At 46.0% G+C, this 17,120-nt stretch overlaps 1 protein-coding gene across 1 annotated transcript; it reads left to right on the top strand.

The window, feature by feature from the left end:
- The first annotated feature begins 320 nt into the window (after positions 1-320).
- ZNF641 (zinc finger protein 641) lies at positions 321-11,621 on the top strand. Its single transcript, XM_069580887.1, has 6 exons — positions 321-639; positions 3,669-3,877; positions 4,493-4,584; positions 6,292-6,421; positions 7,055-7,168; positions 8,029-11,621. Exons 2-6 carry the CDS (start codon positions 3,694-3,696, stop codon positions 8,781-8,783), a joined length of 1,275 nt encoding a protein of 424 aa, XP_069436988.1. The 5' UTR covers positions 321-639; positions 3,669-3,693; the 3' UTR covers positions 8,784-11,621.
- The last annotated feature ends 5,499 nt before the right edge of the window (positions 11,622-17,120 follow it).

The raw sequence follows: 17,120 nt of genomic DNA on the forward strand, positions 1-17,120 counted from the left end.
AACTGGACAATGCAGCCGCAAGGCCTACTTCAGACACACGTCTCGGGTGAAGTCAACCTCGTTCAGAATGAGTGACTCCTCCTCAACGCTCTCTCAGCCCCTTATCATCACCGTCATTTTCTTGAAACCTAGAAGGTGAGCTCCTTGAAGAATTCAGACTGTTGTCTCTAGAAATCAGCCTCATAGCGACTGCCGGCGTATAACCAGCGGTTGTTATAATGTCAAGGTAATTAACGAACCCAAGTGCAAAGGAGCCGGCGGGGGGCCGAGTGGCCGGGAGGGAAGACGACCAGTCAGGGAGAGGGCGGGGCTGAGCGACCACCGTCAGCCGGGATCTGCGCGCTCGGGCCGGCGGCGCCCCGGGGTGGCGGGCGCTGAAGTGCGGGGCTGGGCCGGCCGGGGGTCGCCGGAGCCGCAGCGCGCCCCCCGCACCGGGCCCTCCCCTCTTAGCGCCGCCGCGGCCGCCGAGCCCCGGAAGCGGGCGGGGATTTCCTGTGCCCGCCCCACCCGCGCTCGCCGGGCCGCCGTCTCCGCCTGTCGCTGGCTCCGCGGACGCCGGCTCCGACGAGGCGAGGACGGAGGGGAGGGGCAGGCGGCGCCCGGGACGGAGACACCGGGCTGCAGGCCAAACCGACCCGGGTGAGTTGGGGCCGGGCCGGCGGGAGTCACGGCTGGAGGGAAGGACACCTGGCTTCCCCGGGCGGCGAGTGGGGCCGGTCCCCCGTGGGGGCGGGGAGGAGGGTCGACGCGGCCTCTGGGTCGCTTGCCATTCCCAGGTTCGGCTGCACTGACATTCTGTGCCCGCCCCTCTCCTGTCTCTTCGTCCCCAGCGTCGTCGCTGTCAGGCCCCGCGGGTTCCCGCCGCTGTCACCGCGCGCAGGTTTCCCCGTGGCTCCTTTTTCTTCACTTGCTCCTGTCCCAGTTCACGGGCAACCTGTTTTCTGACCTCACTTCCCCTGCTCCAGCTCTGCCTCTCTCTCGAGTTCTCTGAAACCTGACCCTCTCCCGGGGCACGGAGACGAGGAGGGACGAAGCAACCCAACTCTGGAGTGGGCACCCGTCCCGCCCACACCCCGCCCCGGGACCGGAGCCAGGCTTCTCTGACAGCGACTGTCCCTGTGCCCTTGGGCTACTACTCATTTCGGTAGCGTGGCCCTTTCTCTGTCCAACAGCACTAGCTGCAGAAACCAACTTCTGCAGGTGCCATGCCCCACTAAGATACATGAAGCAAAAGGGCGAACGAAACTTCTAGAACCCTGACTCCAGTAGGCCTGAGATACATCCTGGAACCAGGAAAATCCAGGTTAGGGCTGATACCTTAACTGCCCAGGTGCTGGCTCGGAGAGCATACACATCTTAGCAAAAGCAGTCTGAGGACAAGTACTCGCCCCCTCCTTTGCTGAGATTTCTTCCACAGGTTTTCTGTCAATGGTCTGGAGATTCTCACATCTGGCCTGCGAAAGAGGCTTCCTATCAAGGGACTCTGCTGCTAGGGAGATGGAGAAATGGATCTCAGACAGATGTCCAGATATTTACCTAGAGGGAGGGATTGGGGGCAGGAGGAGAAGGGGATGACGGAGGATGAGATGGCTGGTTGGCATCACTGACTCAATGGACGTGAGTCTGAGTGAACTCCGGGAGTTGGTGATGGACAGGGAGGCCTGGCGTGCTGCAATTCATGGGGTCGCAAAGAGTCGGACACGACTGAGCGACTGAACTGAACTGAACGCCCTGAGGGAGGACTTTCCAACGAAGTTAGTGGATGAGGAAGACCTTTGGTGAAGAGGGGGAATCCATGCTTTACATATCAGAAGTGAAGAGAACACAGGGGCTGGAATTCAGAGGAGAAATCTGAAATGGAACTCCCCCTTTATTGCTTTATTGGGAATTTTCCTCTCTCATGAGAAGTCTCTGAAAAGGAAACCTAAGCTGGGAATCAGTCCAGAATGCTCCCAAGGGGCCCTGAGACATCTTTGGACATCTGAGATGGAAGGGGAATTTGTTCCCTTGCTGTTCATTGAGTTTAGGGTTCTCATTTACCTCTCTTGTCAAAGACAGGCAAGAAAATAAACAACTTGACATTTGTCATTATCTGTTCTGGGCTTCTGGGTTCTTGCAAATGTCATTAGATGAATGTGAGTGAGCCAGAACAGTTACGGAGGTTCTAACCTGTTTTTGGAACACTTTCACTGGCTCTGATTGCTTGGGCATTGAATAAGAATCACAAAAATACGATGTTGCCAAGCAAAAAGTGACTCTGCACAGTCTTATAAACTTTCTTTGCTGTAAGGCAGGGAGACTGCTATCACAACACAACCTGTTGTGTTCCGAAGAGGTCCAGAGCAAAGAGCCTTCAACTCTGCACTGCAGGATTATTAAGAATTTTTAAATCTTACCTAATTCTAATCTCCTGCAATCAAGAGAAGAGATCTACATAGAGAAAGAAAACATCTCTTTTTATTCATTGGCAGTGTCATTCATGAGCCTTCTTCCCAAGGCAAGAGAAGACTAGGTCCATTGTTTTGAACTTTTCCCTAATGGACATATTTCCCATCCCTTTCTTAACTTTTGTTTCTTGTGATGGAATACACTCTGGCTTCACCATACCCTTCTTTAAAATTGAGTATGTTTTTATAATTAGATCTGACTGGTTCTATCATGTGTCACAGGTTCTTTGCCGTGTCTTAAATCACAGGGCTGTTATTCACCCCAGGGTCATGTTAGCAACACCTGTTTCCCCTTTTTCTACCTATACGAAATTCTTTCCGTTCTTTTTTCTTTCGACATAGCTCCCCATTGCCAACAGTTTCTCTTATCTGTTAGGGTTGCTTTAGAATCTTACATCTGCTTTCCAAGTTATTGATCTGTCCACCATATTTACTACCAGTTCTGATTTTCTACAACAGAATGATAGGCTGTAAGTCTCTTAGTTGAGGCTTGTTCTAAGTAAGGCACCATTTGGTTCAGCCTTCTAAGAAATACACCCTTTGACTAGGACTTCTACCTATAGTAATCATTTCATTCTAAACTGATGAGAATGGAGTTTGTGGCAGAAAATCTTATGTGGGATTATCTCCATTTTTGTTGAATGCAAATCTGTTTGCATTCCCTCCTGCATATTTCCAGATTGCTTATTTTCAGTGGTTAAGATTCCTAGATTAAGTATTTTCCATGGTTGAAATTAATTGATAGCTTTTGAATTTCCAGGATTTTTTTTAATGAAGTTCTGCCAACCATGAGGTCCCCAAAATAACCATTAGTGACTTTATTATATAACACTTGCTCATTTATGGCTCAGGTTCAGTTGATTGGAACACATCAAACTTCCCTGGTGGCTCAGATGGTAAAGTGTCTGTCTACAATGTGGAAGACCTGGGTTCGACCCCTGGGTTGGGAAGATCCTCTGGAGAAGGAAATGGAAATCCACTCCAGTACTGTTGCCTGGAAAATCCCATGGACAGAGGAGCCTGTAGGCTACAGTCCATGGGGTCGCAAAGAGTCGGACACGACTGAGCAACTTCACTTCACTTCAGACTTTTAAAGTTCATCTTCAATCAAGCTCTTCCTATCCAGTTTCATCTTTTATCCCTGGACTGTTCTCCATAACTCCCTTAGAACTATCACCCCTTTCCATTGTCATGGGCATAACTGATACGAATTTGTTCCAGGTAACAATTTGAGTTTGCAGCAAAAATGCTTTCAGAACAGACAGCAGCCCTGGGGACAGGATGGGAGTCGATGAATGTCCAGCTGGATAGAGCAGAGCCCCAGGTGGAAAGGGGAAGCCAGGAAGAGGTGCCATGGAGAACAGCTCCAGGGCCATTGGAGCACCTATGCTGTGACCTTGAAGAGGAGCCACAGTCCCTTCAGGAGAAGGGTGAGAGCCCATAGGGTGTGTGTGGGAAGCACAATGCAGAGAATAATCTTCTAATCTCTATTGAAAAAGTAGAATTAAAAATCTCCAAAGTGCCATGGACTGACTGAACAGCACAGTTAGTACCAGGACTAGGGCACAGAAATAGAATTTACAGGCCCTAGTCAGGAAAATATAAGAAGCATCTGGATTCTGCAAACCATGTAACTGGGCTTCTCCCGTTTCTTACATAATCACTCCCTCCACCTGTTACATGGTTAGTGGTAACAAATATGAGAGACAAAGGAAGTGACAGAAACACTGACTGCTGCTGGAAAACACACCCATAAAATGCACTTTATAAGATTAAAATTACATTTGAATAATATAAATTCAAACCACAGCTAGTTTAGTAGAAATGAATGACATAAATGCTCTACTAAAAACCACTTAGTACCCTTTCAGAACATTTGAGGGAAGGTCTCTTCTACTACAATATATTTATGCATTCGAGTCTTACAGGTGGACATAGATATAGGGGAAAAATATGACGCTTAAGCCCCACTAAAATAGGGCCCAGGCTCTAACTGGAAAAAGATGGATGCTCCATCTCTAATGGTTCCTCTCTCCCCTCACCAGCTCAGTCCACTCCCTGGGTTCCTGCCATTCCCCAGGAAGGGAGCACTGGAGATTGGGAGATGGCAGCTGCACTTCTTGCGGCAGGATCACAGGTGGGCTATGTTCTTCTCTTGGCCTCAAGGTCTTGTCACTTCTGCCTTTCTGTAGCCTTTGTGTCATTCCATTGGGCTTCCCTGGTGGCTCAGACGGTAAAGAATCTTCCTGCAATGCAGGAGACCTGAATTTGATCCCTGGGTTGGGAAGATCCCTTGGAGAAGGGAACGGCTACCCACTCCAGTATTCTGGCCTGGAAAATTCCATGGACAGAGGAGCCTGGCAGGCTACACTCCATGGGGTTGTAAGAGTCAGACACAACTGAGTGACTTTTACTTCACTTCATTTAATTGATTTGTCATTTCACTTGATCACTATTGGTATTTAGTCTTTTATCTGCACAGATTCTATCCCTTTCTAAGGAACTCATACCCTTTTGAAAAATGAATGGAGGCATGATGAGAAGAAGAAAATTCCTATAGATTGAGTTTGTTTTGTTTTAATAGATTCTCCACAAGGAGAATTTAAGAAAAATTCATGAATGTTCATTAAGAAATAAATCGTGGGCTTTCCTGGTTGTCCAGTGCTTAGGAATCGACCTGCCAATGAAGGGGACACAGGTTTGATCCCTGGTCTGGGAAGATTCCACATGCCACGGGGCAACAAAGCCCAAGCACCACAACTGCTGAAGCCCCTGCACCCTAGAGCCTGAGCGCAACAACAGGAGAAGCCACCGCAAGGAGAAGCCCATTCACCACAACTGGACAGTAGCCCCCTGCTCACCACAGCTAGAGAAAGCCCGTGCACAGCAACAAAGATGCAGCACAGGCTGTGCACAGCAACAAAGATGCAGCACAGCCCAAAATAAATAAATTATATTAAATGTAAAACCAGAAATCTGGAAAGGTTAGGAAAAGAGGACCTGAAGGAAGCTTGGAAGAACATAAAGTAGACTGGATTAGGTGGATGATGGAGCATTTATGCATATGAATAGAAAATAGAAAGATGTGAAGAGAGGCAGCACCAGAGAAAGAAAACAAGTTTAGATTCAGAAGGCAAGGGGAGAGCCATGGGAAGTTAGTAATAATAGTAGTTGTAGTATCCATACTCCCAGAGTGCTTACCATGCTTGCTGTTCTTTGAGTGCTTTCTGTACCTTAACTCTTTTAACCCTGAAAGAAACGCAGTTATCCCCAGACAAGAAAATTGGACAGGAAGAGACTAAGGCACTTGTGTAAGGTCATACTGCTAATATAAGTGACAGAGCTAGGAGTCATTTGGCTCCAGAATCTGGGCTCCTAACTGCCAGACTATTCTGCCTTAAAAGATAAGGATATGGCATAATAGGGGGAGGAGGCCAGAAAGAATATTTTATCCATATTGTTTTGTGCAGATAGGAAAGGAAAGGTCAAGTAGAGAAAGGAGGAACTTGTACCCAGTTTCTGCAGTGAAGAAAGGCAGATGAGAAGAGACTGGGTAGACACTTGTAACTACACAGAGGGACCAGTGAGTTTGTGGTGCCTCCAACTTCTCATGGTCCCAACTTGGGAATCTCCTCTACAGACATTATTGCTCACACCCTGACCATTACTTTTGCCCCTTTCCTCTTCACCAAAACCATGTTCCCGGCCTAAGAACCTCTGGGCAGTTCTTTTTCTAGACCTTCTCTTGCCACCTCTCCTCTACTACCGCCTTAGCCTTCTATACTGAGACCCCATTTTCCTTAAAGAACAGCTGCTGATTGATGATGGCTGCGTTTTGTTTCAGGGCCTGGTAACCATCAAGGATGTGTCCCTGTGCTTCTCTCAGGAAGAGTGGAGGAGCCTGGACCCTTCTCAAACAGACTTCTATGGAGAATATGTCATGCAGGAAAACTGTGGGATAGTGGTCTCTCTGAGTAAGCACGACCTTCCCCAGCCACTCAGTGACTGTACTCTGGGAGAGTGGAGCCATCTGCTCTGGGACTGTTGCATAGTGTCCATTTGGGGTTCTTTTCTTGGCAGGGACTCTGTCTAGGTTTCCACTAGGGAAAGAGCACTAGGGTTAATCCAAAGAGAATAGAAGTGTCACTTTTTGGAAGAAAAAACAACAACAACAAAATGCTGTGAATTATTAGAGAACTTTAGGCAATTCTTGGTTGGGAATTGGGAGGTTCTTTCAGAGAGAAGGACACCTAAGAAGTGGAACTGAGGCCTTGGAAACTCAGAAACCATCTAGGGAAAGATGAGAGTGGGGGTGTGGGTGAGACAGCTGTACTCGGGCTAATTAAGTGAAGTTATGACCAGAAAGAACAGTTGAACTGAAAGTATTTGAAATTTGCACAAAAGAGAACACTTGTTGGAAAGAGAATGTGATTTTCTGAAAGGAGAGGGGACTTAGCAGAAATGGGAGTTGGGAGAGGGAAAGGCTTGTTGTATCTGGCCTTATTTATCTATAGAGTTCAAAGAAATAATCTAGGAGAAAGCTTTTTTCAGAAATGAAAATTACAGTTGAACAAACTGACATCTCTGTTTTCTTTTCCCATGGTCAGGATTTCCAATTCCCAAACTGGATATGCTTTCTCAACTAGAAGGAGGGGAAGAACAATGGGTCCCTGACCCCCCAGACTTAGAAGAGAGGGATATTCTGAAGGTCACATACACAGGTAATGATGTATAATAGACTCAGCCACAACCTTCACCCCTTTTGGAGGTTTATCATTACATGTCCCTCCAACCCCTCCTCTGCCTCAGACAGTTATAGCATTGAATGGTTTAGAGATCTTTTTCTTCAAAAGCAAGACTGTAACATAATAATTTAGAGGGCAGGCTCTAGAGCCAAACTTTGTGGATCTGAATCTGGGACCATACCTGTGGAACCTTAGAAAAGTAATTAACTTCTCTTTGGGTTCCTCATCTATAAATTATTATGAGATTTAAATATGTTACCATAGTCAAACAGTACCAAGCACATAGTAAGCACTCAATAAATGTTAGTTGTTGTTGTTCAGCCTCCTACCCATTGTGGAAATGCCTTCCACAATGTCTCCAGTGTTGCTGACAAGGTGTCACCTGGCCAGTGATTTTCAGACCATTCCTCACCTCTCTTCATGGTGATGGTGATTAATATGGTTGATTAATAGTTTTTTTTTAAGTGCTAAATAAATAATAGTAATGAGTAGATAACAAATAGCATAGACTATTTAATAGTGACTAACATATACAGGTACTATCCTATCTGTCTTATAACATCTACCTTATAATTATTCCCATTTTGCAGAAGAAGAAATGAAGGCCTACAGAAGTGTAGTGGGAAAACAGATTTTGTGGGTATCTGCCTCCTAAGTCTAAGCTCTAACCACTGTACCTGTTATACTGTCTTGTACAACGTTAAAATCTGTTCTTTCAGCCCTTATGGGGTAAGGTTTAGACCCTAATAGGCATCGTACAGCCTCATTTGTGACTAAGTCCTGGGCTACTCCCTTGTGACTCACCTCCTGGGGTCTGTATTTTCCTTTTTCCACAGGAGATGGAAGTGAGCATGAGGGGGATACCCCTGAACTAGAAGCAGAGCCTCCCAGAATGTTATCTAGTGTGTCTGAAGATACTGTTCTCTGGAACCCAGAGCAGGATGCGAACTGGGATTCCATGCCCAGAAGCTCCAGAGGCATGCTCCTAGGCCCACCTTTTCTTCAGGAAGATAGCTTCTCAAACCTTCTGTGTAGCACAGAAATGGATTCCCTGTTAAGACCACACACGTGCCCCCAGTGTGGTAAACAGTTTGTGTGGGGCTCCCACCTGGCCAGGCACCAGCAGACACACACCGGGGAGAGGCCCTACAGCTGCCTCAAGTGTGAGAAGAGCTTTGGGAGAAGACATCACCTGATCCGACACCAGAAAACCCACCTACATGACAAGCCCAGCAGGTGCCCTGAGTGTGGCAAGAATTTCCGATGCAACTCCCATCTAGCCAGCCACCAGAGAGTGCACGCAGATGGCAAATCCTGCAAGGGCCAAGAGGTTGGGGAGAGCCCTGGGGCTAGGAAGCGGCAGCGCGCACCACCTATGCCAAAGTGCCACGTGTGCACTGAGTGTGGGAAGAGCTTTGGCCGACGGCACCACCTGGTGAGACACTGGCTGACACACACCGGAGAGAAGCCCTTCCAGTGCCCGCGCTGTGAGAAGAGCTTCGGCCGTAAACATCACCTGGACAGGCACCTGCTGACCCACCAGGGACAGAGTCCCCGGAGCAGCTGGGACAGAGGGACATCTGTCTTTTGAAATCTGTTTCTGCTGCAGCTGTGGTCACGTCTGTCAGCCGGTGCTATCTGGAGTCTTTGCCAGAGCTGCCCCTCTCCTGCACCCCCGTGGTCAGAATCATGAGTCCTGGCCCCATCCCTAGAGAGATGCAGTTCCAGCATTAGCCAGAGCCTTTCTCCCCAGTTCTGTGAGATGCCACATAAAGTAGAGTTCTTTGGGCAAAACTCTTGGGAAATGCTGCTTACTGGGTGGGCTGATATTCAGCCTGATCCCGTTCTCCAGGGTACAGTGAGTGGTACCAGCAGTTTGTGGCTAAGGCCCATTCTGATTGGTTGAAGCCTGTGCCATACCAGTTGTTAAATATTTTGAGTATCATGCTTCTATAACGTAAATATTCTGTCTATATATAGAGAGAGAGAAAACACATACTAGCTTATTAAAGGCTCGAAAATTTATGCATTAGAGCAAATGGTTAAGCCTTTCTTACTGCAGTGCTTCCTAAATTTATTTGACCTCAGTATCCTTTTTGTCTCGCATCTCACAGAACTGGTGACTCCTTGAACCACACTGGTGAACACTGGGTTACAGAGTAATAAGGAAACAGAGTGATCAGGCACCCAGAGCCCCCTTTTTTATCCAAATGAAAGTCTAGGGGCAGACCTCATTCCTGTGTGGGCCTATCACCCCTACTCCAATCATCTGAATATACATCCACACCTCTCACCCCACCTGCTGAAAAACAAACAGTAACCTTCTCACCCCCTGTTCCTGCTCCCTTCACCCTGCATATACATATATCTAGCTGAGAGATCGCGCTACAGTGTTAAGAGATGGACCTTATACCCCCGGGTAACCCAGGCCTACACAGAAGAAAAATACTTTATTCCCTTGAACAGACCCCTCTCCTCTTGACAGTGTCTTTTGTGTCTGTGTATCTGTGTGCAGGGTCTTTGAAGAGAGCATGCAAAGTGCAAACTGTATAAGCTAGATTTTCTAGGGGCTGTGTTCTGGGGATGAGGGTAGTGGGGATTATATGGGGTTTTTGGTTTGTTTTGTTTCAAGATAATAAGCAAGCCCAGAGATTAAGGAAACCCTAGTAGAAAGGCTTAAGTTTGGGGGGTTGAGGTATATACAGCCTTCCCCAGTATCACTGAGATCAAGACAACTTGGATATGTAAGTCTAGGTCTGAATCTCTGGGCCACAGATTCTTTTTGCCTAAGTGGAGAGAGAGACATCCTCTGTGAGGTGAGCTATGTCTTATTAATTTCAAGTCAGGTGCACATAACAGCTTTGTGCTGAGTGGGTTTTGGGGTCTTGTTTTAAGTGCTGAGAAGTTACAGCAGGAGTCACAGTGCTTGCAGGTTGTTGTCGTCACTCTTGTTTGACCTTGATTGCCTCATCAAGGGGCAGAGTTATTGTTGCGGATCTCATTCCCCTAAATAGAACTTTAGGGAAAATGGCTGTGGCTTAGCTGTTTGGCTGATGCAGGGTAATGAGCTTTCTGGTTGGTTCTCCTCCCAGTTCTGGGAAAATGTCTGCACTGACTCTTAACTTGCATAAGTATTCTAGCATTGGTTAATGCATTGGTCATTGTTTCTCTTTATTGATAATGTGTTAATACCAGTCTTATAATTTAAAAATTACCTTGTATGTAAGAGCAGCTTGTGGGTAGGGAGGGAGAAAAGCAAAGAGGATGGAAGTGGGATATTTTCTCTTCAATGCTTAGATTCTGGTTTTTCCTTAACACACTTGTTTCTCAACCACAGTTGGTGGAATTAACCAGAGAGACAAGAGGAAGTGAGCTGCAACAATCTAGTTTAATGCCTTTTACACTTGCTTAGGAAAAACTGAGTAAATCATAGCTCCTCAGGGTCCTGGGCCCAAATGGAGTCGAAAATAGGGTGATTTTACTGACTGAGCTTCCTACAGTGGCTATAATTTGAGCAATCCAGCCCCTACCTCCCTTCTGCTCAGGGCAGCCTTCCCATTTTGCCTAGAATGCACTTCTCTTGCTTATGTTCCTATGAATAGAGCAAAATGGTCAGCCATTTGTAAGGCATCCTTGTCCCAGGTCCTCTGAGACAGGAGCATTTTAGGATCAGTATTAGGAGACACCCCAGGGTATAGGGAAATACTAGATTCCATTGGCAAAACTGAATGATGCCATTTCTTTTACCTCCCACTATGCCTCATACATAAACACACTCAGCTCTATGTGAGCATCGTCCAGAACCTGTTTTGGATCACAGACCCTTTTGAGAATCTGATTAAAAAAACAGAAACTCACTTTTGAGCAGAAAAGACAGTAGTAGTTCACTCAGTTTTGCATACGCATTCAGCAGGGTCAGAGCCCATCCGTGGAATCACTAAAGTTACCCTGATCCAATATGGTCATTGTATCTTTGTGTCAAGAATTACACAGGAAGGATCTCTAAACATTTTAAGGACTAAGATACCAGAGGCGGCAGGATTTCAGGAGAGTGTTCAGTCTTTAATGATTTGAAGGGTATTGCTTACACTCTGTGCTTTCTTAAAAATTTGTAAGACTTGCTGACAAATCCAGTTTTTCACAAACCTTGTTCTAAAGACTTGTATGAGGTGACCCTCCAAACCATTGGATCACACCTCTTAAAAACCAGGTGTTAACCTCCAGCCTTTGATCTCTTGTAATTTTAAGGAGGGAAAATGAAGCCCAAAGTGTAGGTGCACTCAGCACCCAACTGAAAGGCATCGTGGAATCTAAGGGCATTTGGCAGAAGGGGCATCCCTTTAGGTCGTTTCTACTGTACCACTGTCTTCTCTACCTCCGTCCAACACCACTTCCCTTGGACAAAAAATAAAATAAGCAACAGCCACCAGCTGGGTAAAGAGATCTGAGTGATTTTTCCCTCAGGGAAAACTCCCATCTTCTTCCCAACTTCCTCTGCCACATGTCTACCCTACCCTATCCCCTTTAAATAAAAAAATGTCTCCGTGTTCTCTCTGGACAAAATGTAAAATAGGGAAGTCTATCTTTAGGAACCTGTCACCTTTTTTCCTCTATGTGGTGCCTCTACCTCATTCAGAGTCCAAGTTTCCCTGCCTTTCCACCCCATTAGGGTATTTCTGCAAAGAATCCCTTACAATGGAGATTATAGCCAAAGGGTTGACTTTCCCAGAGCTATCTACATTTTAAGCTGTAGCTCTGACAGTGACTTAGCAGCAGCAGCAGCAGCAGCTGATAGTGGAAGAAGGAAAAGTTTCCTTCTTAAAATGATGTTATGCATTCAGGGAGCAAAGAGGTGATAATTTGGGATAAAATCCTCCCCTTTCCAGCACTCCTACAATCAAATCATTATGTCTTGTTTCCATCAAAGACAAAGTGAGCCCTAACTCAGAACCAGAGCTTCCAGAGAACAAGTTCTTTCCAGCTCTGTTTAGTTGAGTGCTATGGATGAGGGTGAGCAGGGCTGGGCAACAACAGAGAGTGAAATCTATTCCCTTGGATCCCTTAGAGATTCTGAGATGGCAAAATTTATGGGTCTCAAATCTTTGGACCAGCAACATCAACATCACCTAGAAGTTATCTTAGAAATGTAAATTTTCACCCTGGACAAACTGATTCAGAAACTGGGGATGGAATCCAGCAATTGGTCTTTTAACCTGCCTTCCAGGGTATTTGATGTGGACCCAAGTCAGGATGGAACAAATGGAACCAATGGCTAGGAGATCCAGATTCCATTTTAACCAGTGGTTCCTCACCCTCTTCAAATAGCTACTGCTGGTGCTAAGTCACTTCAGTAGTGTCCAACTCTGTGTGACCCCATAGACAGCAGCCCACCAGGCTCCCCTGTCCCTGGGATTCTTCAGGCAAGAACACTGGAGTGGGTTGCCATTTCCTTCTCTAATGCAGGAAAGTGAAAAGTGAGAGTGAAGTCGCTCAGTTGTGTCTGACTCCTAGCGACTCCATGGACTGCAGCCTACCAGGCTCCTCCATCCATGGGATTTTCCAGGCAAGAGTCCTGGAGTGGGTTGCCATTGCCTTCTCCATCTTCAAATAGGGAGAGATGAAATCTTAACACCCGTGTTCTCAGATTTATTTTCTGCAAACTCCTAAGATAGTTGCTCCTCAGTTCAATTCCGCTTGAGTCCCAAGGTATCCCACCAACCTTAAGTCAGAAAAAGAACTGGATTAGTCACCAATTTCAGAAATTGTGGTGGGGTAGCTACGAAGTTTCTGTAATTGATTGAGGCTGGAGCTTCTAAAATGGGAGCTGAGGTTTCACCGGTCTAGAAATCTAAAAAGACAAAAAGAAGCAGACATCTCAAAGATGGTAAATCCAACATAAAACTGAAAAATGGACATCCAAAGAAGTGGTCCTCCTCATCTGGTCTTTTTCAAGCCTAATATGAGTTGCCCTGGAGGCAGAGGGGTGGGCATTTACTCAGCACAGAGGCAGAGTAAGGCCATCTGTCTCAAGCCCTTAAGGACCCAAGTATTCTTACCTCACAATTGCACTGAAGACCAAAAAGGTGCCATGCAAAGGATTTCTCACGATGATTTGGCCAACCCTGTGGGCAAGGGCAGCAGGAGGATCAGAGAGACCCCCAGGACATAAGAGGAGACCAGGCTCTTTCAGTAAGATAAGACATGAAATCTGAATCGAGACTGTTTACTAGGTAGAGGTAACTAATTAAGCCACAGTGCCTATATAAAAAATGCATTCTCCTGCTTTGAAGATTTTGTCTTGGCCCTGATACCTCTTTCACCCTCTGTCCTAGACATACCCATGAGGATCCTTGCAAACCTGCTACCTCTGGGGCTCTGCAAGGTCAAAAGGTTAGCATGAACCCTGGTCTCTTTGGAAATGATCAGCTCCTCTCTCCTAAAGCAGAGAAACTCTAGGCCTCAAGCTCCGCCTCTCTCCTGTCGCTGCCTCCGTCTGTCCAATAAACAGCTCTTCTACTCTTCACTCCCACTTCTCTTTTTCAGTTTGGTTTGGTTCTCTCTTGTTTCTCCTGGGGAATGCCACACCTTCCCAAGGGCATTTGTTTTTCCCAATTCCTACCCTTCTTCCATTGTAGTTTCTCTCTTCCAGTTTCCAGCCAGTTCCATTCTATTGTGAGCCTACTTGCTACCTGTACCTCTGCCTGTTGTCCAGTTTCTTTTCTGTCATCTTCAAGCCTACTAAGAAGGGTCCTTTCATCACACTTCCCACTCTCTTCCCTCAGATTCTTGGCTTGGCTGTAGCAGCTCAACCACCATCACCCTATTCTACCCGTCTTTTCTGTACATACCTTCCCACATCTGGACTAGGCCGAGGTTGCCTGTGCTGCCAAACCCAGGCCCTTTACACCCTCCCTACAGACTCTTCTTCCCTTGATGCAGTTTCCAAAACTCAGTCCCCTCCTGTCTCTTTTGGCTCCTGAGAATAAGCTTCAATTCTACAAGCCACTTTTTGTGTGCTTACTATGTGCCAGGTGTGGGTTGTCCCAGGCCTGGAGGACTGAGTACGGCCATGATCCCTATTCTCAGCATCTTCCTCAGCTGACCCCTCCCTTGCCAGCACTTTGCTGCCACACCTCAGAACACCGTGCATCGGCAGCCTCAGGGCTGTATACCCACTGGCCATCCAGCCTAATTACCTAGTGCCTTCCAGCTTTCTAGCTATTGTCTGACTTATTTCCCTCTGATGGACAGTGAACTTCCCACTGATCATCCAACCAGGGACCTTCATCTCTATCTATAGAGATCTGTAATCTACTCTTCATGGTCCCTGTCAGTTGAATAAAGGATGTATTGGCCATGTCACTGACATCCTCTCTCCATCCTCTCCTCTACCCTCCATTCTCAGCTCTTCTTTCCTGATACAACAAAGTGGGGAACACCAGACAGCTCTAGGGGGAGTCACACAGCCATGCAGGAGCCCCCTTGCTTCCCTTCCTGAAACGAACACCTTAAGGTACCCATGTTAGGTCTTCCCACCTTCCTCCTAGTATCTTGGCAGATGTCACTTCCATCATCCAGGGATGCAATGCATTCTGGAGACTGAGGGAGCAGAGTGCTGAGGAGGCCAGGCCACGGGTGAGGGAACAAGGGCCTTGCACACAAATATAAGGAGGCATTCCATCTCAGGGTTGATTAAGTGCTGACCCACTCTCAGGAGACCCTTAGAGTGCTGAGCCTAAGTCTGGAACCTGAGGTGGTGATTGAATTGACCTCCCAGACAAATTCACAAGTACTGGAAGTTTGGGGGGACCCAGAAGAAACCTGCATAGTTGAGTCCACCAGATACATTCACCATTGAGGGTGAAGAGGATGGGCATCTGGTAGAGGGTATCAAGAGGACAGAGTGAGAAACAACATAGGGAAAAATCATTGAAAGCTGGCCTAGGGGAAACCAACCAGCCTGTAACCCACTGACATGGCCTCTTACCCACGGAGCTTCACTGGGATGGGGGCAGGAAACCACTCTGCAGGCACTGGGTACACCCCAAAGGCTTTGCTCGTCTCCATGGGAGTTGCCTTTAAGAGCTTCAGTCCTACTGCTTAGGGGTGATGTGTCTCTGCAGCTTTCTTAACACCAGCCAGGCTGTTTGCCACCTGCCTTGTGCTCCATGTGTTTCCTTATTTTCCTGCATTCACTCTTAATTCCCCCCAGTCACTTGGAATAAAGCTTTTGACATGTCTAGCCTCTACCCTAACCAAAACGGGGAAGAGGGAAGGAACTGACAAGAGGAGGAGGAGAAACACACTGTGATTGTTCATCGATGGGCCTGTTCTCTCAGCCAACTCCAGTGGACTACTGACATCCTGACTTCCTTCTTATCATATCAATGTCTTTCCTAGCATTGACAGCACTCATGCTAACACCCCCTCAGCCAGTCTTCAGTTCCTCTCTTCCAAATCCTTTGGCTTTCTTTGAGCCCCTTTCAGCATGGTGTCCCTCTATCAATTCCCCAAATAGCCTATCTTCCTGTCCTTACTAGGCACTTAGGTTTAGGTTGAATCTGCAATCCAACCAGACAGCCTTGCCATGTTTGAGATCCCCAGAGAAGGAAGAACAGGAGAAATCTATTGTTTTGAGACCACTAACAAATGGAAATATTTTCATGATCAGAAAACAACCCACCCACCATGTGTTTCCCCACCAAGGGAAACACCTTTCCCTACAAGAAATTGCTAAATTATTAAAATACTCAAGTGTATAAATGAATTCTAAACTTCTGACCTTTCCCTACATTAACTCTTGTAGAGGCCCTACTCAACTATAACTATAGTGAAGAGAGCCCTGAATTTGCAGTTAAAAGTCGATTTCTAATTGTACATTTTCTAACATTAGATTTTTCACTTAAAATCTAAGACTGTCATGAAGTAAAATGAAACAATGCCTCCAAAAGTATAAACCACTGTATAAGTGAAAAGGCTATAATTGACAATTATGTGGAAATTTCTACCTTATCTTTGAACAAGTTACAATTTATATGATTCTGAAAACAAATACAAGAAAAGATATGGTAGAGAGTTTTATTTCTATGTGTTTTCTACAGTTCCCATTACCTTCCCCTCACAACAGAAACAGGATTTTGTGTATCCTTCCAGAGTTTCTTTATACAGTTGCAAAGAGACACATTTTCCTTCACTTTACACAAAAGGTGGTTTGGTATACTCAGTGTCCTGAATTTTTTTTACTTCATCTATATTGGGGAATTTGTCATAATATATAGAGAATCTTTATAGCTGTGTACTATTTCACTGTATTGAAGTTTCACAGTTTAATCAACCCCCAATGCCATTACCTTACTTTCTTTTTTTGTTGTTATTGCAATGCTGCAATTAAATACATTGCACATGTCATTACACAAATGCATTAATATCTAAAAAGTAAATACCTAAAAGTGGTTTCCACTGAATCAAAAGACATTTGCATTTATAATTATCAAAGCCAAATTTCTTCCACTGGGGTCATGGAAATTTACACTCTCACTAGCATTGTGTATTGTCACCCTGCTTATTTAACTTATATGCAGAGTACATCATGAGAAACGCTGGGCTGGAAGAAGCACAAGCTGGAATCAAGATTACTGGGAGAAATATCAATAACCTCAGATATGCAGATGACACCACCCTTATGGCAGAAAGTGAAGAGGAACTAAAAAGCCTCTTAATGAAAGTGAAAGAGGAGAGTGGAAAAGTTGGCTTAAAGCTCAACATTCAGAAAACAAAGATCATGGCATCTGGTCCCATCACCTCATGGGAATTAGATGGGGAAACAGTGGAAGCAGTGTCAGACTTTATGTTTTGGGCTCCAAAATCACTGCAGATGGTGATTGTGAGAGGGTAACAGGCAGAGACATTACTTTGCCGACTAAGGTCC

Source organism: Ovis canadensis, chromosome 3 (genome assembly GCF_042477335.2).
Source record: "Ovis canadensis isolate MfBH-ARS-UI-01 breed Bighorn chromosome 3, ARS-UI_OviCan_v2, whole genome shotgun sequence".
Classification (NCBI taxonomy): domain Eukaryota; kingdom Metazoa; phylum Chordata; class Mammalia; order Artiodactyla; family Bovidae; genus Ovis; species Ovis canadensis.

What these genes read in the sequence shown, in the direction of transcription:
- ZNF641 (XM_069580887.1), top strand. Translation starts at nt 3,694, where the DNA reads ATGCTTTCAGAACAGACAGCAGCCCTGGGGACAGGATGGGAGTCGATG. An exon ending in ACAGTCCCTTCAGGAGAAGG is followed by an intron (nt 3,878 to 4,492) that starts GTGAGAGCCCAT and finishes TCCCCTCACCAG; the next exon opens with CTCAGTCCACTCCCTGGGTT. An exon ending in TGGGATAGTGGTCTCTCTGA is followed by an intron (nt 6,422 to 7,054) that starts GTAAGCACGACC and finishes TCCCATGGTCAG; the next exon opens with GATTTCCAATTCCCAAACTG.